The 24,228-nt window shown below is 38.4% G+C and overlaps 1 protein-coding gene across 5 annotated transcripts in view; it reads left to right on the top strand.

Moving 5' to 3' along the window:
* The window catches only part of NR3C2 (nuclear receptor subfamily 3 group C member 2), a 330,847-nt gene that overhangs the window by 137,290 nt on the left and 169,329 nt on the right, over window positions 1–24,228 (top strand). For all 5 annotated transcript variants that reach the window (XM_073892336.1, XM_073892338.1, XM_025874290.2 and 2 more), the window contains exon 3: window positions 22,541–22,680. In XM_073892336.1, coding sequence (XP_073748437.1) covers window positions 22,541–22,680 — 140 coding nt within the window. The remainder of the gene's footprint in view (window positions 1–22,540; window positions 22,681–24,228) is intronic.

Genomic DNA, 24,228 nt, shown 5'->3' with positions numbered 1-24,228 from the left:
AAAAAAAAAAAGTAATAATCTAAAAGGGATATTCAGAGAAGTTAATGAACACTTTTAGGTGTTAAAATGTTACCTATACTTCAAGGCCCACCTTAAGTTTTACTGCTTCTAAAATGAATTAATCTCTTCCTATTTTATTCTCGTGTTACCATTTTTCTCTATAATAACACAAATAAATATTATATATGGCTATCTCTACGTATATTTGTGCTTCCTTGTTAGTTCCTTGAAAGGACAGGAATCATTTTTACATTTCTCAAAGCATTTAGCATGATGCTCCACATAGCATAGATACTTATTGAGTGTTTGTTATACTGAATTGAGAGGTGGAAAGAATATAAAAAATGATGGGGCACCTGGGTGACTCAGAGGGTTAAGCGTCTGCCTTTGGCTCAGGTCATGATCCCGGGGTCCTGGGATCGAGTCCCGTCTCCGGCTCCCTGCTCCACCAGGAGCCTGCCTCTCCCTCTGCCTCTCTCTCTCTCTCTCTCTGTCTCTCATGAATAAATAAAATCTTTAAAAAAAAGAATATAAAAAATGAAAATCCCAAGAATGTTGATACTGAACACATCTCTTCATAAGGCGTAAGAAACAAACCTAGGGCAAAGATTGGGACTTAAAGTAAGAAAGCACAAGGTATAAGACATATCTCAGAAAACACTGATTTTTAAAGCCTTAAAATATGTAATGAGTATTTGAATGTTTTGCAGTTGAATTTTCATAATTGTGAAAGAGAAAATGTAAATAAAAATATTTGGTAATGACTGAAAGTGTGTAAGTGTACATAAAGTGCTCATTTTTCTAATTAAGAAAGGCTACAGAGTAATTACAATAATATGTAAAACTGTAGAATGTGCTTGATGATGTTTGAATGAATTGAAACTTTTGTTTCAATTAAATATAATTTACTACAGTTCAAATAGTTATTCCTGCATTTGGATATAACCCCAGGCACTAGTTTTATGGTGGAAAATAAAAAATGCCTTCTTTCATCTTTCACATGCTTTTTCCTCATGGGGCTAACTGGCTAGTGTCACAGACTGTTTCCTTTCATTTTGGGATTGTAATTAAACAGGGGGATAAAAGAGAAAACAGAAGGAAGGTCAAAGCCATGACAGCTTGATTTTAGAGAGCTGGGGAACAAGAAAGAATGAAGTATCTGTCGGAGATGAAGGGAGTGACAGAGTCACAGTGGAATTCTCAAGGAAATGTTTCAAGCAGGTGCCTGCAGTTCTGATCCAGGGAGCACAGGTGGCCTGGGACTCAGAGTTTCTCCTTCTGCTCATTGTTTTTCCCAACTAGCCTTCACCCCTTCTCTCAAACACATTTTAACAATCAAAATTATCATAAAAGGGGAATTCATGCACTTATGAATCTGTTTCTCTTACCTTTCTATGAGTTTAGCAGAAGAAATATCATATACATATACATGCTCTAAAACAGAATTAATTCGATGGTTGATATACAATGCTTTTTGGCCTAGTATATCTGAAAGCCTTATTCCCTTCTTGTTACAGGCAGACCTCAGAGATACTGTGCAGGTTCGGTTCCAGACCACTGCAATAAAGCAAATATTGCAATAAAGCAAGTCAAATGAATTTTTGGTTTCCCAGTGCATATAAAAGTTATGTTTACACTATATCTCAGTCTGTTAAGTGTCCAAAAGCATTATGTCTGGAAAAAAAAGTACGTACCTTAATTAAAAAATACTTCCTTGATAAGAAAAAAAATGCCAACCATCATCTGAGCTTCCAGGGAGTCATAATCTTTTTGTTGGCGGAAGGTCTTGCCTCCACATTGATGCCTGTTGACTGATCAGGGTAGTGGCTACTGAAAGTTGGGGTGGCTCTGGCAATTTCTTAAAATGAGACATGAAATTCGCCGCATTCATTGACTCTTCCCTTCACAAATGATTTCTCGGTAGCGTGCAATGCTGTTTGATGTCTTTTTACCCACAGTAGAACTTCAGTCAGAATTGGAGTCCATCCTCTCAAACCCTGATGCTGCTTTATCAACCAAGTTTATGGAATATTCTAAATCCTTTGTTGTCATTTCAGTAATCTTCACCGCAGTAGAATTCATCTCAAAAAACCATTTTCATTGCTCATCCATCAGAAGCAATTCCTCATCTGTTAGTTTTATCATGAGATCGCAGAAATTCAGTCCCAGCTTCAGGCTCCCCTTCTAATTGTAGTTTCTCTTGCCATTTCCACCACGTCTGCGGTTACTTCCTCCACTGAAGTGCTGAACCTTCAATTTGTAAGAAGCGCAGTATCTGCAAAGTGCAGTAAAGCAGAGTGCACTAAAACAAGGTATGCATGTATTTTGAAGTGCATTAGCGTTTTCTTTGCTATAATTGTCATCCTTTTTGGTATTACTCATAACTTTCTTTCCATGTTAACTCTTCTAAGTGAACAGGTAACTGTATTTATAAACTGAAAAATTGTACAAGTTATTTTTATTTTTCCAGGGACTAGAATCATGTTAACTCTGATAGTAGTTAGTAAAAAGTACACTTCAGAAAAATTGTGAGGAGATTTTATGCCTTAAAATCTCTTTGAACAGTTGTGGAAAACTAGATTTATTCTCTCGTAGGAACTCAGTGGAATTCTGTTAAAGGATAAGTTTATCTACGGTTATTAAGTTTTTATTTTTCCTGATGTAAACAGATTATTTTAAGGTAAAAATAAGGTATTTTTATCAGTTTGAAGCCAGCTAAAATTACTGCTTTACAAAGCATGGCAAAGAATGAATGCAATGCTTGGTTTAAATCAAGTTAAATTCTTAGTTCGTCCTACATCAAGGATAATAGGTGCGTATTATATACAAATTTGTCAACATATGCATTGCTTTTCTGAAAAGACTCTGAACCCTTCTGGTTAATAGAGCTGAAAGACTTAGGGCTTAGCTTTGCTCATATTTTATTTTTGACTTGTTAGTCATGAATTTTTAGAGTGTATTGTCTCTTTACATAAACCTTGCATAAAATGCATATTTTTGATAGTTACAGCACTTCCAATAACAGGAAGAAAAGGAATTAAAGATTATGCTCATTTGATATTCTGCTCTCCACCAAATTTGTCTAATTTAATCACTTATTTTGCTTTAGAATAACAATTTCTGAAAATTTTCTTCAATATGTTAGGGTGAGATTTAGCTATTTCACAAAGCAAAAAATCAATCTTGAATTTTGTTTTCCCTTTGGCAGTTCTTGGGCTCAAAATTCAAGATTGGTTTCTTAAACTAGAATGTTTTAAAAAAAATGAGTAGTTCTTATTAAAGAATACACACTTTTTCTCTTTAAGTAGCAGTGTGAGGTGAGATACAGTAGTCTACATATGTACATGTGTATACATGTATTTTAAGTTAAAAATTCAGTGCATTTCTTACCAGATAAAGTTTCTTAAGGAGTTATTTCCCTGACAAATTTGTAAGAAAAATTAGGCTTTTTTGAGAGATGAAAGGTTTGGGGTGTGGGTAAGGGAGATCCAGACATTATACAAAACTTTTAAAAATACATTTTTATATTTATTGTTATCAGTTCATATTTAGTCTTCCTACGTTATTTGTAATCAGACTAGGGTCCTCTGAAAATCTTGCACATCATTTAGCAAATCTGAATGCAAGCTGTCTTCAACTTAAAAAACAAGTTGTATTTCAAAACTTAATTCTGTAACTCCTTTGAAACATTTCCTGAAAGATCGTTTCTTAACTAAGTAATGTTATTCATAGTAGGGTTCCATCTCTGGATGCTAGGGATCTGTTTTCCTTTCCTTTTAGAAAACACACTTTGGCTCCGAGCAAATAATTCATACAGAGACCAAAAGTGTGGGTTTTCCTTTCATGAGGTCCTATAGATGTCGAGCTGTCTGTCTCCTACCTTCCCAAGTCTTGGCCTTGGCTGTTGGCCTTGGGTGCCGATGACTAGTGTGGCTGCTGCCACAGGGCTAGCAGATTTCTGGCATGAGTGCTGGGTAGGGTGGAGGTAATGGGAGCAGCCTTCCGGAGGTGTGGAGTATTTTAAATTCAGGCACCATTTGTAAAACCTTTATTTCCTGTTATTCACTTGAACTTCATAGCACAAATAAAAGAACACATATAATTTTGATGTAGATTAATTTGTTAGAGATTTGGACACTGTGTTATAATATTTAAAATCATGTAGTACTTCATGTGCCTGTGAGGATGACCCATAGCCATGCGGATTCCAAGGCATATTATTTTCTGTACAGTGATGATTCATATCGTTTTAATAGTCTTTAAATGTCGTCTTTGGGTACTCATTGTCTTGCTTAATATTACTAAGTAACAGACTTGAATTTTTTTTAGAGCTGAAATTTCATCTTTTACTAGAATATCCCATTTTGTAGGATTTTATGCTAATATTTATCAAAAAAAAATTAGGTGATGCTGATCTTCAAGTTGCTACCATAGATTTGGATCCCCCTAAAAGGCTTAACTTTTAGTGTATACTACAGAAGATATCATTTATGATATTTTGATTCCTTTTATAAATTGAAACTTTGCTTCTAAAGATCAAGTGAGACAAATACTACTAAATGGTATCAAGTCACTGAACACACAGTAGGTTGAGTCTCAACCGTGCTTGAAATAGTATGCAAACAAATGTAATCAGTTATTTTAACTAGAGTAAAAGACAGCTGTCAAAACTCTTGAAACTATTTATATAAAAGAGAAATTTATCACTAGGTTATGGTATTACTGTTATAAATGGTTTCAGTAGTGTAAAAGAAAAAGAGTAAAACTGTTGCCTTCCCTCATACCTCTGTGAAGTGTTACCCCAATTTTCTCTTGAACAAACAGTAGGAAGTTGTGGTACACTTTTAAGAATGATTGAAATGTGTTTCTCAGGACAGCCGATTACTATTACTGATTGTGGGGAAAGGGGGGGGTCCCATACTCATCTATTTTCATCCAGCTCCACTTGATAAATATACACCTTAATGGAACTGTTGTTACCACCAGACTCTAGTCCTTTATCTAGTTTTGGGTATGTCTTGCTGGGACTCTGCCTATCATTAGGAAGAAGAAATCCCTGTCCCAGTAATACTGCCATTATTCCTTTAACTCTTGCACAAGATCTTAACTTCGTGCAACTGAGTAGTAAGAGTAAACTCTTCTGTCTGTGGTCTTTCGTTACTATGTTCTGGGTCTACTTCAAGATCTGTAAAATGCACACAAGACCAATTACGTCAGACTCGTATTTAAAAACACTCCAAAACCCACAGTTAAATATATCTAAATTAATCAGAACCTGCATTTACTAATTTGTATGCAAAATTCAAATAGTTAATAGGGAATCGTCAGCAAAATAGCACCTCACTCCTGTGGTGCCCCTGCCTGGTGCATGCCCCCCCACCTCCCATTCTAAGAAATATTCTTAGGTCAAACATATTAAGGCTGCCTTAAAATGTTCACAGTGAGGATCCTAAGGCTCTGAGGTGAAAAATCTTCCATTAGTTTCACTATATTCTCTTTATTTTAGAATGATTTTAATACTAGTTTTAAGGGGAAAAAGGAATTTATGAGTAATATTCAAGTAGTATCACAAAATTTCATAAAACAAATTATCCCATTTTATGACAATCACATTTTATATTAATCATAGCTACTATGTTTATTTAAATAAGCCTATGATGGAATATTTTTCCCTACTTCAGGAATTACAAATTGAATTAGAGATTTGTTCAGAGTTGTTTGGTATCTGTTGACTCTTGGAAACTCCAGATTTTCTTCCTATTAGTTGTGTAAATGGCATATAACAATATCAGTTATTATCATTATATCTCATATTTTTAAATGGTTTATAAAAAGATTAGCTTTATACTTTATTAAAAAAATAGAATTCCTTGTCAACTCTTTTTTATTTAAATTTTGAAAATAAAAGTAAGCAAAACTTTCTAGCTTAATTTTAGACCTCAACAAATTATTTTCCAACCCTGCAAGTGTATGGTAGAAAATTCCTTCTACTGTTCTAACAAATCCTTTCCCTACCTTTAATTTCTCACACTTATCATTTTTCTAATGATCTTTCCGGTTAGCATGGCTGCAGTTATTTCAACTAACAAATAATCTTCTCTGCTCGGAAGATAAACCGTGAACATAAATGCGTACTTCAGAACCATATTTCCTCTGTCGTAAATTTATTTCTACCATTATTTTCCCATTTCTTTCTTGGAAATGCCTGCCATTTTTAGGCAACTTTTCTGACTAAGCTTGTATATATCCACCTTTCTAGGACTCCAATAAATTGCCGTTTGTCTCCTTGAACACCATCTGTTCTCAACAGCAGTTCCTTTAAAACACTTACCATATTCGGAAAGTTTATGCTGCTTTCAGCTACCTAGTTTTTTTGAAAGGTTTATTTTTCTCCCTTTCCTTTCTCACCTGCATTAACTTTACTTTTTTCCCATGAACTGGCTTTCTGTTATCTGTATTGAACATGCTGGCCGGTTTTTCTCTGCACGTGATGGGGTCTGGGCTGGGCAACACCCAAAGCCTAGGGTAGGGTTTCAGTGTCTTGGACAAGCCAGGGGGACTTCTTGGGTGAGAAAAGCTTCCAGGTTTATCTGCCCCCAACACTGTTATCTGTGTCTACCCCTCAGTGACCCGGCTGAGGCCAGCTACCTGTCTCTTGCTCTGTAGCTTGGCCCTCTGCCTCTACCTAGATGGCCCTGATTCTTTTACCTGGTTTCCAAGGGCCTCGCTGACTTGGAACCTTTCCTTTATAACTTTGGGCATCTCTGTGCTTCTTGGCCCCAGAGGTTGCCCAGCGTTTTCCCAGTGTGCCTTCTCTGCCTCTCATTTTTTTCTTTTGGCTTCCTGACCATGTTCCTGTGTCAGCCCCTTCTCAGGTGTCCATGTTGGCTCTTATAAGTTGCCTCCTTTTCCTCTCACTCAGTGTGTTGGGATCACAGCACCTCTGAGGCCTACTCCTTTTCTGGGTCTTCAAAAATTATCAGTTTGGGTAAGTTTTACTAAATTAAGGGGTGAGGGAAAAGGTCAAGATGCCATCTGATTCCTGAACATTATTTTACTATATTAAAAAAATTATACTGCTGACCATATCCTTTAAAGCATGGTGAAATTTGCCTAGATAGAAATACATGTACGTTCACACATTTGCATCATGTTCCTTGTGTGTGGAAATATTTTATATTACTCTCTCTGCTGGAGAATGCATATAGTATATGTACTGTTTCAAACACTAGAAAGAATATTGGTGTAGATTTCAAAATTTATGTTGCAGGGGCACCTGGGTGGCTCATTCAGTTAAGCGTCTACCTTCAGCTCAGGTCATGATCTCAGGGTCCTGGGATTGAGCCCCCTGCCCAGGGGGGAGTCTGCTTCTCCCTCTTCTTCTGCCTCTCCCCACCACTTGTGCTTTCTTGCTCTCTCTCTCAAATAAATAAAATCTTTATTAAAAAAATTTATATTACAAGCAAGTCGCTGATCATACGGTTTTAATAGAGGACATATGCAATGTCCTTTAAATCAAGTCAGGACATCTAGCAGTCCTAGTTCTGAGACACTGAAATTAAACATAGGAAATTTAGTACATTATATTTTAGGTATTTCCATATAATAAAATAGAGAAAGGCCAGTCTCATATCTTTGGTGGTAGGTTATCAGGTTGGTATCAGTTGATTGTCCTGTTTCTCATCTGGCAGCAGTATAAGGCAGGGAGACATTTTTGAAGCAGGGTAGATCTAAATGACTGCTATACCACTTCTTGCCTTGTCAGTTACAACTGAAGGAATGCCCTTCCTTCCTCAACCTCTTCACCATCTTTCATTACTATTCATAGGTACACAAATCTTTTTCCCCCCCACAAACTCCACTGGAACTACTGACCACTAAACAATGTTCTATTTGCTTTGATATCTATGCCATTTGCCTTGTTTTAAAAACCTTTTTCATCTCTTCTCAGATCTTTTCCAAAAGGAAAAGCCTAACTTATAAAAAGCTTTTAAGAAAAGCTTCTGTCATTGCTTTTAAGAACGTCAGGGAAATTTTGATGTTAACAGTTGTCTTTAATAAGATTTTTGCACTCTTGGGAGATGATTACATTGGGCATTAAAGCCAGTAGTAAATATGACTACCTTTTCATTTGAAGGACTACCACATCTCACTGAAAGCAAGGAAAGACTGGCAGGTTTATTTCAGTAATGCCATGGGTATTTACACACACACACACCCAGGACTTAGCAATAGAAGTATGTATCTAAATCCTGTTTATGATTCAGTGCTCTTGGGAGTATTTTTTTGAATCTATGTGATTCCCATCTCATTTGTAAGAAATAGAAGTCATGTTGAGTTGACTGAATCTAGAACTGTCATTTAGTTTTTCTTGCCTTGAGAAAGGGCTATTTTAAGCAGACGATATATTTTTTAAGAGAGGAAAATAATATGAAAATATTTCAGAAATTAATACATATATTAACATCTCTTTATTTTCCAGTAGAGATTTGTCTGTACCGCTGGGCCTTCCATCTCCATTCTGGCACTAGAAAATGACCTCCAGATATCAGGGATTTTAGTGTATTTTGTTAGCTGATATGTGTCAAAGGCAGAACAGTGTCTGGCATATGCTAGGTACTCAGTAATGGAGTTGAATAAATGAAAAGAGGGGCAAAACAGTTATTCATAGCACACAACTATAGGCTTTGGAGAGATACTTGGAGGTAACTATCACTATTCCTTAGTACCAGAGTAGCAGCAGAGACAGGGTGAGGAAGGAGGTGTAAGTGAGCCTAACAGTGGGCTAGTTCTTCCTTCTTCCACTCCCAACTACTGGCCCTTTTAATTTAAATTAAATATTAAAACAATTTTAATGTCTGCTCTAATAGGGACCAAATATACCTGCACCTCTGATTTTAGTGGTAGCTTTATTTCTCCAAGCCAAAATATGTATGACAATGGAGTTGGAGCAGGAGGAAGGGGGACAGAGATGGGAAGAGAAGGAGGTAGAGAAAAGGAGGAAGAGGCAGAGTATTTAGGAAACTTTTTTTCCTTGATTTTTCCTGAAGTGTAGGGTAGGGTGCAAGATCCCTGGGAAAGACGGTAGCTAATGAAATAAATACAGTGTTTTTATGTACCCTCGTGTTGGCTACATAGAATGCAGTAATTCAGTGGCTGTGTGTTAGTGCATATGTGTGCAAACAGTCTTGGTTAACCAAAGAACAGCCTTCCTGCAACCTTAGGCTTCAAATATTTTTAGAGGGTGGAAGTCAAAGAAACAGCCCCTAACTTCAAACCCTAAGAAAAACAAAGACGCAAAGAAAGTACTCAGGATTCTGTCATTGTTCTGTTCATGCCAAGTCAGGAAATGAGCATACAGTTTGGTTTATTAAAGTTCTTAAAAAAAAAAAAAAAAAACTAGCATTTTCACTTAAAAGTAAAAGTAATAAAATTGATCAGAAAACATGAAAAAAAGTACATAACAACAGATTTTTAAATCTTAGCCAAAATTGGTGGAGTGGAGAACGTGGTAACAAAAGGGAACTTAGCAGTCTGGCGATGGGGATAACCAATATTTAACTTCACCCCAGTACTTCAGTGCGTTACCTTGAAGGCCTAGGGCCGCCATACTTATTAGCAGAGTGCTATTACCCACATAATAGTAAAGGATCATTTTATTGAGTTTGAACTGCCATCCTGTGGTTTCATCATTAAAGCCAGAGGCCGGAAATGTATTATATGGAACCCTAACAAATTCCTGATTTTTCAGGTCAAAAATAGTTGAAAAACAGCTATTTCATATGGTTCAATCCTACAAATTGAGCTTGAGAGGGAGAATTTTAAAAGGGAGTTAGTTCTATGAGGAACACGGGCAACTGTTGGAATAGAACATCATTGATTCGTCAATCCTGAAGGGCATGGGGATGAGGTAGAAAAGGTGTCTCTGAATTTCTCTGCAGACTCAGTCGTCTAAACCTTCTGACCAGTGCCCTATGGTTGCTCCCACCTAAAGCCTCATTTTCTTTTTTTTTTTTAAAGATTTTATTTATTTGAGAGAGAAAGAGCGAAAGAGAGAGAGCACAAGTGGGGGGGTGCAGAGGGAGAGAGAGAAGCAGACTCCCCGCTGAGCAGGGAGCCCGACATGGGGTTCCATCCCACGATCCAGAATTCCAGGATCCCAGGATCATGACTTGAGCCGAAGGCAGATGCTTAACCAACTGAGCCACCCAAGTGCCCCGCCTCTGCTATTTTCTTCTCAAAAAATTCTTAATGAAAAATACCTGAAGGGCAGCACATGGTAACACTGCAGAAGATTTTTGCATATGTGTGTGTGTATGTGTCTCCTCTTCATTGTGTGTGTGTGTGTGTGTGCGCGCACCTTATTTTCAGCGCTTACCAGTGAGGCTGGTCTATCCCCTGAGTAACATTTTGCAGTGCTGACCAAATCATTCCTTTTGATGCCTGCCAACAGGATCCAGGTACAACTCACGCTGCCTTTCAGCACAATAAGGACAAGGTTGCTTTGTGTGTGTGTGTGGTTATACTGTAGGTTTCCATAAAGAAAACCCCTGATGACTAGAAAAGCTCACTAGTGTTTTGGAAAGGGACATATTTTTTTACATGTTATAAGCTAATGTGGGAATAAGAAAGATTTTTTTTTCTAATAAAGTCCTTATACTTTTACTGAAAGATTATGTCAGAGTATTAAGCTGACCGAAAGCAATAATGTTATTTCAAAATTATAGAATGAACCCTAAGAAAGTAAGTTTATTATTTGGGAACTTTTTTCCAATTTTTTCTCTCAAATGATTCCTCATTGATTATTTAAAAACTGAAATGTTAAAGAATGAATTTATTTAATCCCATTAATTATAATCATTCTTTAGGGCTTTGATATCATATTAAGCTGCTAATTTTAATATTTTGAGGGGTGCCAACTGTGCTGAAAGTCAGATACTGAGTAGATTTGAAATAAATATGGCAAGATGTCATGTCAGCAAAAGTACTGTCACATTGTCATTAATTTATATATTTTTGAGTGAGTTTCTATAAACCTATCACATGTACATTCATGAAATAATGAAGGATATCCCTTTATCCTATATCAAAAAACTTAGGATAAGGCAGGTAGAATAGGGGGTTGTGAGTTCTTACAAAAGCCCCTGTAATCTCATGTCCAAGTCTTACAGTGATAGTGGAATTGACTTGGTGAATCAGAGGGTAATACCAGCGGCAAAGAAAATGATTATTTCTAGAATGTAAGAAAAACCACTCAGGGAAAAAACAATTTGGAGCTTTGATTAATTAAATTTATAGAAAGAAGCCGTGTTCTGCACAGAAAGACCATGATGAAGCATGTTTTACATCAACTTTTTGAAAATGTGGTAAACAGAACACACTTTGATCAGTCATTTCTAAATAACTCAGGTTCAAGGTCCATAGCTAGGTTCAGTACCCATTAGTGCTCAGTGTCTCGTGCCATCTGTGTCAGCACCTAAGTCTGCATCTTAACATAAGGGTAGTTAACATTCAGGGGAAAAAGTTAATTCATGTGTACTATATATAGTATTTTTCAAAAGCAAAGTTACGTAATTAAAAACACTCAAGCAAGCGTTTTGTAGTAATCTCCTTAAAACACGCTTTTTACGCTCAAGCAAGCATTTAGAGGTAATCTCCTTAAAACATACTTTATAAATACTGACCCACAGATGATGTGATAAGTTTATTTTTTCCTTCCAGAGGATTCTAGATAACTAACTTATGATGTATAATACACTCACATATGCCAGAGATCACAGAGGCAAAATAAAATGTGGAGGCATATTTTTTAGCACATATATTTTGTCATTGTCTTAGCAACCAGTGATTGACATATACATGCTCAATAAATGTTCCTGAAGATGATTTGATGTTAGGTCTTTTTAGAGACTCTGCATACACTCAAGTGTATTATACTACCAGGTATAGTTTTATGAGAAGGGCAACGTCCCTGAATTTGGAAACTCCTTAATAGAAAGATGTGGACTACTTTTCGCTTCTATATGGCTTATATATGTCTTTTATATATGCATAAAAATGACTATCAGTAAAGTCAATGGTGTCAACCATGACAACATCCCAGTGGTCAACCCTAAGTCTTGTTCTCTTGGTGGCATTTGACACTGTTGACCTTCCATTGAAGTGCTCCTCCCTTTGATGCTACGTCTGCCTTATCTTGCCTTTATGCTTCCCCCCTCTTTCTGTTCCCCGCCCCCCAGGTTTGTTTGTTGAGTTTGTCTTTTCCTGCCTGACCAGAAATGTTCATTTTCTGTAATTTCCATTTGTGACCTTTTCTCCTCATTTCAACTTCTCCCTGGGTGAATTCATTCGTTGTTCTGTGATTAAAATCTAGAGTCCTTGCTGTCTAAGAACAACCTATCTTGGGGTGCCTGGGTGGCTCAGTCGGTTAAGCATCTGCCTTCAGCTCAGGTCATGATCTCAGGGTCCTGGAATCAAGCCTCAAGTTGGGCTCCCTGCTTAATGGGCTCCTTCTGCTGTTCCCTTGCTTATGCTCGCTTGCTCTTTCTGTCAAATAAGTAAAATATTTTAAAAAAATAACCTATCTTTCAAGTTACGTTCCACCCTTGCTTTTGTTGAATGTGGTTTTTGTGCTTGAACTATCTAGTGGTTCTTACTTTTCTTCCAGTTCATCAGATCTTTTTGCTTTCATTGTATTGTACACGTTAAAAATCATAATCAAGTCACTTTTATTATGACCTTTAACATGGTAGATTTTTGTACCCACCTCCATTTTCCATGCCATGTTTTCAGTTGTCTACCAGATATTTCAACTCAGTGTCCTACAATCATCTCTAACTACTTAATCTAGTGTTAGAGATCCTCCATGATTTGGGCCATTTTTCACACTTACCTCTAGAATGTGTTCCTTGACTTTGGATCTCAGTGCATTTGGCCATTGTCTGGACTTTTTTCTTGGTGCAGCTCATTTTTCAATTTGGATTTATTTTTAAGCCATGGATGACTCTTACCATGTAGTGACTTTAATGTTTACCAATCTCCAGGTCTTATCTAGCCTACTCAACTTTAAACTTATTGAGAGTAGAAGCCATTTGTTATTTTTGTATTCTCAGAAGGACTTTCACATAGCTTGTATTTAGTAAAAATCATTTGATTAAAATGATTCATTAATAATACAGTGGCCTATAATTACATTTGACTGTTTGTTTTGTTAGAAAATACATTTTAATCTAGACTTAAATATTTTTGCCTATTATCCAAAAATAGGTTTTGCATATTTTGATCAAATGCTAATTTGTCTAGCTATAGTTTAAGGAGAAAAAGTTACTCAAATGCCCTCCTAACATAGATCCTTATTTTTAAAATGAAATTCTACGCATAGTAGTGTGGGCTTCAGTTTGCTGTGATCCAAAATAATTCTACCTTTTTTTTAATTTTAAATCTATATCAAGATATTTTTCTGCTATGCTTTCTTGATTATGATTTTAAGTCTTTTATGGGCAAATTTCCTTCATTTAAATGAAATTTAGAGTGTAGAAAATACATATCTCATTAAACAGAGCCACTCTAATATTATTAATGGTATTAAATTATCATGAAAACAAACAAAAAAGTAAATTGGAAAAGACTGAACAGCCATAGCTGCGCTTTAAATTTTCATTTTCCAAGCTAATTATATCCTTGAATTTTCTGTGTTGGGGAACTTTATAGCCTTCACACAACTGAGATTATAAGATATACCAATTTTTTAAATTCCTATCTGTGGCGCATCATGAATTGTGATTTAGGAGGATGAACTCTGTTTAGAGATGAATTACCCCCCAAACATTAATGATTCGTTTATCATCAAAGATAACACCATAAAGGAAAATATACCACGAGAATCACTCCCAAATATTTCCCCTAGATATATGAGGAAACTAGAATGAGATACCTCAGGTTAAATATCGTAATTCAAAATATATGCTTATCAAAGCAAGAAGAAATAGCAAAAAAGGTTTTGTGTTGGGTTTTTCTTTTTTTTGTTTGGCATATTTTATGTGTGGGTAAAATTAGCATTTTAGTAAACCAGTTGTTAAAGGTTGATTTATGTTCTTGAAAGGTTTTTTTTTTTTTTTTTGAGTGTTCTCCAGAAACTTATGTTTCTTAGATTCAGTGTTCTTTATATAAAAATATATTTGAATCTCTGATTGTTTATTCTAATGATCTAATGTGGCTGTTCCCAACTTGCTTATCACAGACATGAACTAGAATGCTTACAAGAAATATTTATATCCACCTGTACACAAAACAGTGCGTGCAGTAAATACACAATATGGCTATTGTAGTACCACTATTTTATAGTATATTTTTAAAAACCTTTTCTTTTGCTGCTTACCAGTGTTCTACCTGCTTATATAAATTAAAAGTAGTACAGAAAAATATAAAGGGAAAAGTGGAATTATCTATAGTTTGACTACTATGGCAGTCACTGTTAAGGACTGTAGATCCTACAGTAACACTGAATAATTATCACCAGAATTTAACACTGAAGATATGTCACTGTTCTTAGAGCTCTTACATATATTGAGTAAAATAAGGGAGAAGCTTTGTTATCACTGCTTTATGGATGAGGAAACTGGCCCAGAAAGGTTAAGTAAACCTGATAGAGATCACTCCCCATTTTTCCTATGAGTAAACTATCATTTAATTAATTGTTGTTACATTATTTACAAAAATAGAATATAAGGTACCAATACTGCCCTACCACTGTCAGATCGAAAACAAACTCTCCCTACCCCACCCACCTGCCCATCATCCCTATCTTACATATTAACAGCACTGCCATCCAGTTGTTCTGCAAATCTGTCAGTACTATCTACTTTAAAGAAAAAAGAGTCCTTTCTCAACATCTTTCCTACTTAAGGTGTAGAAGCCACTATCCTGCCCTGGCTGGGGCGTCACTGGGTCTCCTTTGCTGTCCTCCCTGATTCCCAAACCACCCACTCCTCCGGTCCATTCTCCACACAGCAGCCACAGTAAGGTGTTTAAGTGTCAGTCAGATCATGTTCCCCTCTTGCTTAAAAGACGTCAATATTCACCTCAATGCTGATGGCACTCCGAGCAGTGTTCCGACTCCTTACTGTAGCCTTCGAGGCCCATGCGGTCCTTCTCTGTCCTCCTTTGGGGCCTTACATCCCATCTCCCAGCTCCCCTCCCTCCTTGCTGCCTGCACTTCGGCCGCAATGCTCTCCATGTCTGTGGAATATGTCAGTCAATCCTGTCTCAGGGACTTTGCACTTATTTGTCCCTTTGTTTGGCATCTTCCCATTGCTGGCTACTTTGTCATTCAGTGTCCTCAAAGATGTCTTCTCGGGCTACCTTTCTCAAGAATCCTATGCTCTACCACCCCATCCAATCTCAGTCTGTCATTTTCTTTCTAGCGCTTACCACTACCTGCAGTTGTTCGCTTACTTCTGTATTGTCTCTCTTATTACAGTAGAAACTCCACAGCAATAGAACCTTCTCTTGTATTCATCACAGTGGTGCCTATGGAAGGCCGTCAGTGAATTGCTTAATTACTGAGTGATTTAAACACACCAGCATGTTCAGATACAAGGATGCTTATTGAAGTATTGTTTGTATGTTCCTCAAAATTCTCACCCCGCTCTAGATAGCTGGCTGAATACTAGAGTTGATTACACATGGAAAAGTCCTTTTTAGCAACTCGTGGTGATGCTGGAAGCATATATGTGATGAAGTGACAGTACAAAAGATAAGTTTTAAAAAAAAAAGATAGGTTTGTTTAATTCACATTGAGTTTAAGAAACAAGACAGTATTTTCATATGAAGAAATTTCAGTTCACTGAATAGTGGATTAATCACTACTCTGTTGTTCTGTAATTGTTATAAAGATGGGGAAAGATAGTTTTACATATGGTAACTCCTGGAACAACATGGTACATTACAGTTTCTCAGTGAACTGGTTTCTCCAGTCATGGTTTTGTTTTGTTTTGTTTTGTTTTGCTTTTCAGTCATGTTTTGATCACTAAAAATCCATTTTTTCTCACATAGCTTCTTACTGCTTCTTCCTAAACATCCCGCCATTTCAGGGAATGTTTTTGATGATTGGCTAGTGTATCCCCTTCCAAATGTCACCAAAATCAACATGCATCTTGAACCTTTGATTATTGTCTTCACCTTCTTCACTGGGTCATTAGAATTACTATTTTTCGTACTAAAAATAGCTGCATTTTGTTTGTATTTCCCTAAAAGAGACACTGATAATGTTCGTGTGTTCTTCTTTATAGTATTTTAACATTTGTATGAAGTCCTATGGACAACTAACTCCCTTTGTCTGTTAATTATAAACTTCTTTTTATGAACAATGTTTCTTTGATTACCAAGACCAAAAATTATCAGTTTGGGTAGTTTTTCCCAACCTGTCAATATTAAAATGGTTTTTAGGGGGTAGAGTACCATTTTAATGCATACATTTATAAAGGAATTTTAACCAAAATCAGCAGAGATGCAATCATGTAGATGTAAAAGGCTTTTAAGTGCCATGTGATTAGCTGTTCTAGAAAGAATACCTTTTTACATGGAGATGCTTTTATGCTTGATCTAGATCAAATGATGGTTATTTGTGGTGTATAATACATTGTCTTTAATTTGAGCTTGAAATCTGATTTGTGTAAAACTTGATCAGGACAGGCTGTCCATTTATCTTCTGTATCCACCTTTGTCTTAAAAGAATATCTTGACAAGAATCTTAGAGATTTCCTATGTAACCTTGTTACGATGCGAATTATGGTCCAAAGAGGAGAGGTGGTTTTGCTAAGGTTTGACCAGGAAATGGCTGAGCCAGGACTGGAGCGTGAGCCTCTGTTCCTCCCTTTTCCCCTGCATATTTGGCCCTGCAGTCTGGACCTCACAGCCTATGCAGCTGCCTAGTAAATAGACTATACTATAAAGTTGAATTCTGACATACAGAATCTACTTAAATAAGCTTTGTATTTTGATAACACTCAGTGTCTAAGAAGTGAGTTCAAGGTCTGCCCCTCTGTCTTTCTCTTCCTGCTTTCTTTTTCCCACTTTTCCTTCTCTACCCACCCCCTTCTAAAATGTACTGATGTATTCCTTAAAACTACCTTTAATGCTTCCCAACATGTGCCACATTTCAGGTTCAAAGATAACGTCCTGATAAAGTGTCAGTAGAATCCAGCATTTTCCTGACCCGTCCACTCTTTGTGGCCTGTCTTCTATGTTAATAATGCATATGTTTATGAGACAGCTGACTGAGCTTTTGAGAGTAGTCTGTGTCCCTGGATGTCCCCCCCCCCATTTTCCTCTGTGCGAAGCTAAATGAACCGCATGGGAATTGAACCTATAACCTTGGCCTCATTAATTTACCTTCTGTACGATCGCCTTTTGGAAATTTATGTTCTACTGTAATGAGATTAGGAGTGCAATTTCATTCATTCAATAAATAGCAGCACCCCCGCACTAATGGCAGTAGAGAGCCCAGAGATGCACAGGGCAAGGTTTTCGCCCTCAAGGGGCTAGGATAAGTGCACAGGTCACTAGTGTAAGGCCGGAAGTGAGGACTGCTGAAATGCGGGGGTAGCCAAGTGCTGCAGTGACTCAGGAGGAAGGCGAGGGGTGCTTGCAGCTGGGAGAACACCGGGGCCCTGGAAGGATGGATGCATTGCCAGGAGTGGTAGCAGGGGAGAGGAAGCTGGGTGTGCACACCAGCAGGGGTGCCCGCGTGTGGCTGGTACGAGGCCGGGCACATGAGGGAGCCTACTGGGGAGGTTGGGAGGGGAAAGAGGACTTAGCTGTCCTCCTGAGGTCATCATTCGTGGTGGGGAAGGGGAGCGATGGAAGTCCTACAGTCAGAACTCTTAAACAGGAAAATTCATTTCTCTGCTACTGGAGGAGGAGTTGGAGGGGGGAGAGGCTGGTGTCAGGGAGGAACCCTTCAAAAGTGAGTGACAGGGGCCTGGTACCATGTTCACAGCAGGTGTTGAGGCTGAGGCCGGAGAGCAGACCCGGTAACTGTTAGATTTGACAGTTAGGGAGGTTTCATCCTGGGAGTCTCGCCGATGGCAAGACCCTTCCAGAAGTTCATAGAATGCAGAAGCAGAGATGTTATATAAGGAAGTGAAAACAGGCAGTTGGACATGGGGGAGCGCGATGGGAGACAGATACGAAGATTTGGGACGTCATTCACCAAGAGAGCTGTGGGAGCTGGGAAAGTGAATGAGATCATTAAGGGATAAAGTATAGAAATAAAAAAAAGATGGCCAAGTGTCGCGCTCCAAAGAAAAGCTACACTGATGATCTAGAAAATGAGGACCCTGAAAATCAGAGGAGGCGTGTGAAGGAGAAGGGGCTCAATACAGTGTGACAGAAACCCAGAAGGCCGAGGGCTGAGAGAGGCATACAGAGGCAAATTTGCTCTCGTGTCATTGATAGTGAGCACGAGGGAAAAATAATTCATGTTTGCTTTAGTTTTATAATTAAAGAAAATTGTTTTAATTTGGATTTCAGAATGTGTCTTTTTAATGCTAGACTTTCGTTTTTTAATTTAATTTAATTTTATTATGTTATGTTAGTCACCATACATTACATCGTTAGTTTTCGATGTGGTGATCTACACTTCATTTTTTCGTATAACACCCAGTGCTCCATGCAGTACGTGCCCTCTTTAATACCCATCGCCAGGCTAACCCATCCCCCAGCCCCTCCCCTCTAGAATCCTCAGTTTGTTTCTCAGAGTCCATAGTCTCTCATGGTTCATCTCCCCCTCCAATTCCCCCCCTTCATTTTCTTTTCAACTTCTCTGAATTTGGTTCCACTGCATATTTTTCACTCTCAAGACAGTTAAAAACAGATCTCATTCCTTTATATAAGGAGTGTAGTAGGACTTTAGAATTGATGATGTGGTGGGTGTTATGATACCTGTTGTGACAGTGCCCGTTATTCGAAATCACTCATTTATTCAAGTGCTGACTGGGGACCTGCCCTGCACCAGCTACTATTCCAGACACTGGGGACACAATGGTAAATAGCAGAAGAAAATCCCGGCTCCTACTGAGTTTCCTTTCTTGTGTGGATGCGGAAGACAATAAAGAGTACAGAAGTAAAGTGGACAGTATATTAGATGGTGATACGTTCTAGGAAGAAAAATAAAGCAGAAAGGGGATAGAGGGTCCTGAGGAAGGGGGCGTTTTCAGTAGCATGGTCAGAGTAGGCCTGACTGAGAAGGTGACATTTGGATGAAGCCCTGAAGGAGGTACAGGAGGGAACTCTGTAGATATCTAGGTGAACAGGGGACAGCAAGCGCAAAGGCCCTGAGGTGGGAGCACACACGGTGGGCTTGGGGGCTAGTGAGGAGGCCAGTGTTGCTGAAGTGGTGTAGGCAAACAGGAGAGGTTAGGAAAGTCTGGGAGGCCAGATTCTGGCTCTGTGGTCACAAGGGTAACTGTGATTTTTCCTTTGAGTGTGAGGGAAAGCCCCTGGATGGTTTTAAGTAAAGGAGTGAATAAAGATCATTCTGGATACGGGGGAAGGAAGCAGGCAAGGGGAAACAGGAAGATCAGTTAGAAGGCCTCTGCAAATCCCAGGGAAGGGGTGTTGATGGCTTGGACTACTGGTTCCAGAAGAGGTGTGGGAAGTGAGCAGAACCTGGATGTATTCTGAAGGCAAAGTGAATAGAATTTAACAGATTGGAGAAAAAGTAAAGAGCCAGAGATGAGTCCAAGTTGCTGTATTAGTTTGCCAGGGCTGCAGCAACAGAGGACCACAGACTGGGTGGCTTAAACAGCAGAGAAGTATTGTCTCAGGGGTCTGAGGGCCCAAAGTCCGAGATTAACATCTTGGCAGGGCTGCTCCATTCTGAAGGCTATGAGCGAGAATCTGTTCCATACCTGTCTCCTAGCTTCTGGTAGTTTTCTGTCAATCTTTGGTGTTATTTGGCTTGTAAAAGCATCACTGCCTTTATTTTCATGTGGCATTCTCCCTGTGTGTATGTGTGTGTGTGTGTGTCCGTGTCCTCATTTCCGCTTTTTAATAAGAACACCAGTCATATTGGATAAGGGTCCCACCCTACTCCAGAATGCTCTCATGTTAACTAATTGTATCAGCTATGACCCTATTCCCAAGAAAAGGTCACACTCTGAGGTCCTAGGGGCTAGGACTTCAACACAGGAATTTTGGAGAGGACACAGTTCAGCCCAAACAGTTGCCATTAACTGAAATGACTGTAGGAGGAGCAGGGAGAAGGTCAGCAAACTTACAGACGTGTTAAGTTTGAGGTGCACCTCAGACACTCAAATGGACTCATCAGGCAGTCAGATAAATAGGTCAGAAATTCCAGGGAGGTGTCTGGGCTGGAGATAAACATTTGGAAGTCCTGGGCATAGAGATCACAGAGTAAGTGAATTTGGATAGAAGAGAGTTACAAAAACTGAAGTCAAGAGATTATTAAGTTTGAGGACCAAGACCAAGGCTCTCAAAAATGTGAAATACAAGCTCCAAGGATGCTAGTAGTTGTGAGAAAGCAGTTCCATGTTAATGACAATTGTGAGTTACATTCTAATTGTTAACGAGGTCGAGGTATTTCCCTATAAAGTATAAGAGAGTTGGACAGAGCGTGGATTGAGTTTCACTGGCTGATATGCTGAAGAAGTTACTGGTGCTGAAATGGAATGTTTTGAATGCCATAAAGAAGTCAAAGGACACTAATAAAAATAATAAAGAGCGCTTTTCTCAGAAGGAGAAACAGCTTTGGAGAACACTGTTTCAGTCCTTGATTTAAGAAGTCCTCTTCTAGAAAGTCAGTCATGATGCAGTGTTCCAGCAGCTGAATATTTTGTTCCTTCTCCTGCTTTTGGTGAGAGCATAGTTAAAATAGTTCAGACCTTTTTTTTTTTCTTTTAATTACCAGGTCAGAATTATTATTACGTTTTAGCTAATTGGGAATACAGAAAAAGCATCACTGTAATGTAACCATTCTAGCCTTTTACTATGTTTGAGTCTTTTCCCCCACATGCCTGCTGTGCATGGAGACAGAGCTCATGGCAGCAAGGTGAGGGTGGTGACATACAAGAAGTCTCTTCAGTTTTCTGAACGTGTCCAGCTGGCATTTCTCCTAGCCATTGCCCTTTCTGCTTCCCCTGTCCCTTTTCTTTGTCTGGCTCTCATGCAGTTGTGCTTCCAAATTCAGTTCAGTGGTCACCTTTTGGGAAGGGTTTCCCAAGGCATTTCCCCACCCTCCCAGTCTGTGCCACCGTACTACCCTGCACCATAGCACTCCCCGTAATAGTTCATGTCCCCACTAACTTAAGGACAGAGACTGGGTTGGGGTATATTTCCTCAGAACCTTGCACAGGACCTGCAGGTAGGTATTCAATAAATGCATGAGGACTGGGAATGAGTAACATCGCCTTCTTTGCCTGCTCAGAACACATCTGTCGCTGAACTGGGATTCCTTAAAACAATTTTGTTTAAACTGTGCCATTAACTAGCAGTGTAATATATATCACAATATATATGAGAAGATCCCCCTTTAAAAGTATTCATACAGATTTTTTGCTTAAAGGGTCACATTTGTCCCTAAAAACTGATGCCCGGAACCCTTCAGTTTCTTAGCAGAAAGATACCTGAGATATTTACCATATATGGCCTTTTTTTTTAAGTATTGACTTTGTCCCTTTAAATTAGTAAGCAAAATGTAGTGATTTGAATATACCTAAATAGGGTAACATGAAAAAATGCAGAAGCTTGAAGGGATAAAATTGCTGGCAGTAGAGGCAAGAATTTTTAAATTTTAATTAGTGGATTGTTTTGCAAATGGGAGAATTTTTTTATCTGGCATAACTGAGATGCATAATCTGAGTTTGGGTGAAGAGAGTAAAGTACAGTAATAGTTCTCTGATGCCAAAAATACTTCCCTGATGACTCGGCTCAGGGTTCTTCTCTTCCCTACCACCTAGAATACAAATAATATTTTCTGGCCAACTTTCCCAAAAATAGGGGGAGGGGCCCCTGGGCACTTGGTGGCTCAGTCCATTAGGTATCTGCTTTCTGTTCCAGTCATGAGCCCAGGGCCCTGGGATGGAGCTCCACATTGGGCTTTCTGCTCAGCAGGGAGCCTGCTTCTGCCTCTGCCCCTCCCCCTGCTTGTGCGCTCTCTCTCTCTCTCTCTCTCTCTCTCTCTCTGTGTGTGACTGTCAAATAAATAAATAAAATCTTTAAAAAATTATAATAATAATTGTCAGTTCTCCCAAACCTTAAAAAAAAAGTAGGGGGGGAAAAAGTATATATGTGATTATTATTTCTTGGTACCAAGAAAAGGCTTTGCTTTGCTCTACAGAATTCTGGATAACATTCCTCCACTGATAGGGTTTTACCTTCATTTTCTAAGTCACATGTGTGACCAGTAAATACTGAATTCATTTATGGAACCACGAATATTGACCAATTTTGAGCTAAGCTATACAGCATATCAAATGTGCTCCTGCAGTGTATTTATTTAAATCTTTATTTCTCTCCTCAGCTCTTCTTTACGAAGTGTTTCTACTGGATCTTCAAGACCTTCCAAAATATGTTTGGTGTGTGGGGATGAGGCTTCAGGATGTCATTATGGGGTAGTAACCTGTGGCAGCTGCAAAGTGTTCTTCAAAAGAGCAGTGGAAGGTAAATGTTCATGTGGGTGTGCCTTTTACACATTTCCTTTTCTAGTGTGTAGCTTACTTGCATAGTTAACTCCAAATCATTATTGGGAAATAATTCAAAAACATTTTTGAGGCAGTCTGTCCGTGATAAATAGTAGTAATGTCTTACCTAAAAACCACCTGGAGATTTTCCACTGAGCACTATTTAATGGGCAGAATTTGACATGGGGAACTGCGATCAATCAAAAAGAAGTTTTTGTTTTTGCTTGTTTGTCTTTGTTTTTCAGTGAGCCTTAGAAAAATAATTCTCCATAAATTTAATTTGCATGATGAGCAAGAGCATTTTTACTAGGCACACATAGAATGCATTGTCTTCTCTGTGTTTCTGTATCAAATATATGTGTTTGTGGCAAATTAAACATTAATATCAGAATCCTGTCTGTAATTTAAGTTGTATTCCATACAGAATAATTTCATTTAGCAACTGCTTCAGATTCCGGGTCCCTGCTAAAGTCCTATCTTTGTTCTAACTGAAGGTTTTCCAAACCAGGAAGTTAAATGAAACCTCTGACTATGATTCTGTAGGTGTATTTAGGCTAGCTTTTGCTTCTGTCCCAGTAATTGTACTTCCTCAGGAGAAGTAGTCTTTTAGTTTGTTTTTGCCTCCCTCCATCCTCACTTAAAAGCAGTTAATTAACATCAAACTTAGTCCAGATGGTTTTATTAATGCTGACTACATGACTGGGTAAAGTGTAGAATTTTTGCTATTAGGAGCAGCGTTACTGGCATAATTGACACTGATTTCACCAAGGAGTTCCACATTAAGACTCCTGTAGATTTATTTCTCAGGACAGTTTTCTGGGGGACGAATCAGTGCTTCAGAGACCTAAGGGGAAGGGACTTGAATGTTTATTCTTTGTTTTGCTGGTGACCATGAGGATATGTCTTCAGTTTCGGATGCAGAAGCTGACCAAGTAGTTATTTCTGTGCTTCTGGGATTGATTTTGCATTATTTAATTAATATTACATGATTTTACATTATTTACACTATTAATTATTTAATAGTCCCCAAACCCAGCGTTGAATTGGTAATGGGAGTTCTATATTTCTTTCGCAGAATATGGGCTCTTGGTTACAGGTGACAGAAAATTGAATACAAACTGGCATACACACCAGTAGAAATTCATTGGCTCACATAACTCTAAAGCCCTAGTGTAGGCTTGGCTTCAGACAAGCTGAGGTCTTAAGCCAGGTAGTTAGAGCTCAATCCCATTCCCTCTCCCCCTTGACTTTACTCTGGCTCTATTCTCATCCAGGTTCTCTTCTGGTGATGAGACAGCCACCAGGACCTCATGAAAAAGAGGTTCTCTGTTCCCAGCTCTTCTTATAGAAGGCCCCAGTTCAATCTCCTAATACTGTACTTGGCTCCCACATTCTTCTCTGAACCAAACACAGTGACCCGGGAATGCAGTGATCTGACAGGCTCCTTCTGGCTGGAGTCGGCCAACCTAAGCTACCTAGACCAACAGTGGGGAAGAGTATTTCCCATAGGAAAAAATGGATCCCGTTA

This window comes from Callorhinus ursinus, unplaced genomic scaffold (assembly GCF_003265705.2).
Source record: "Callorhinus ursinus isolate GAN/ISIS: 27379988/994484 unplaced genomic scaffold, GSC_fseal_2.0 scaffold4, whole genome shotgun sequence".
NCBI classification, from domain to species: domain Eukaryota; kingdom Metazoa; phylum Chordata; class Mammalia; order Carnivora; family Otariidae; genus Callorhinus; species Callorhinus ursinus.
Note: the sequence above shows the minus strand (reverse complement) of the source record. Positions and strands in the feature narration are given on the sequence as shown.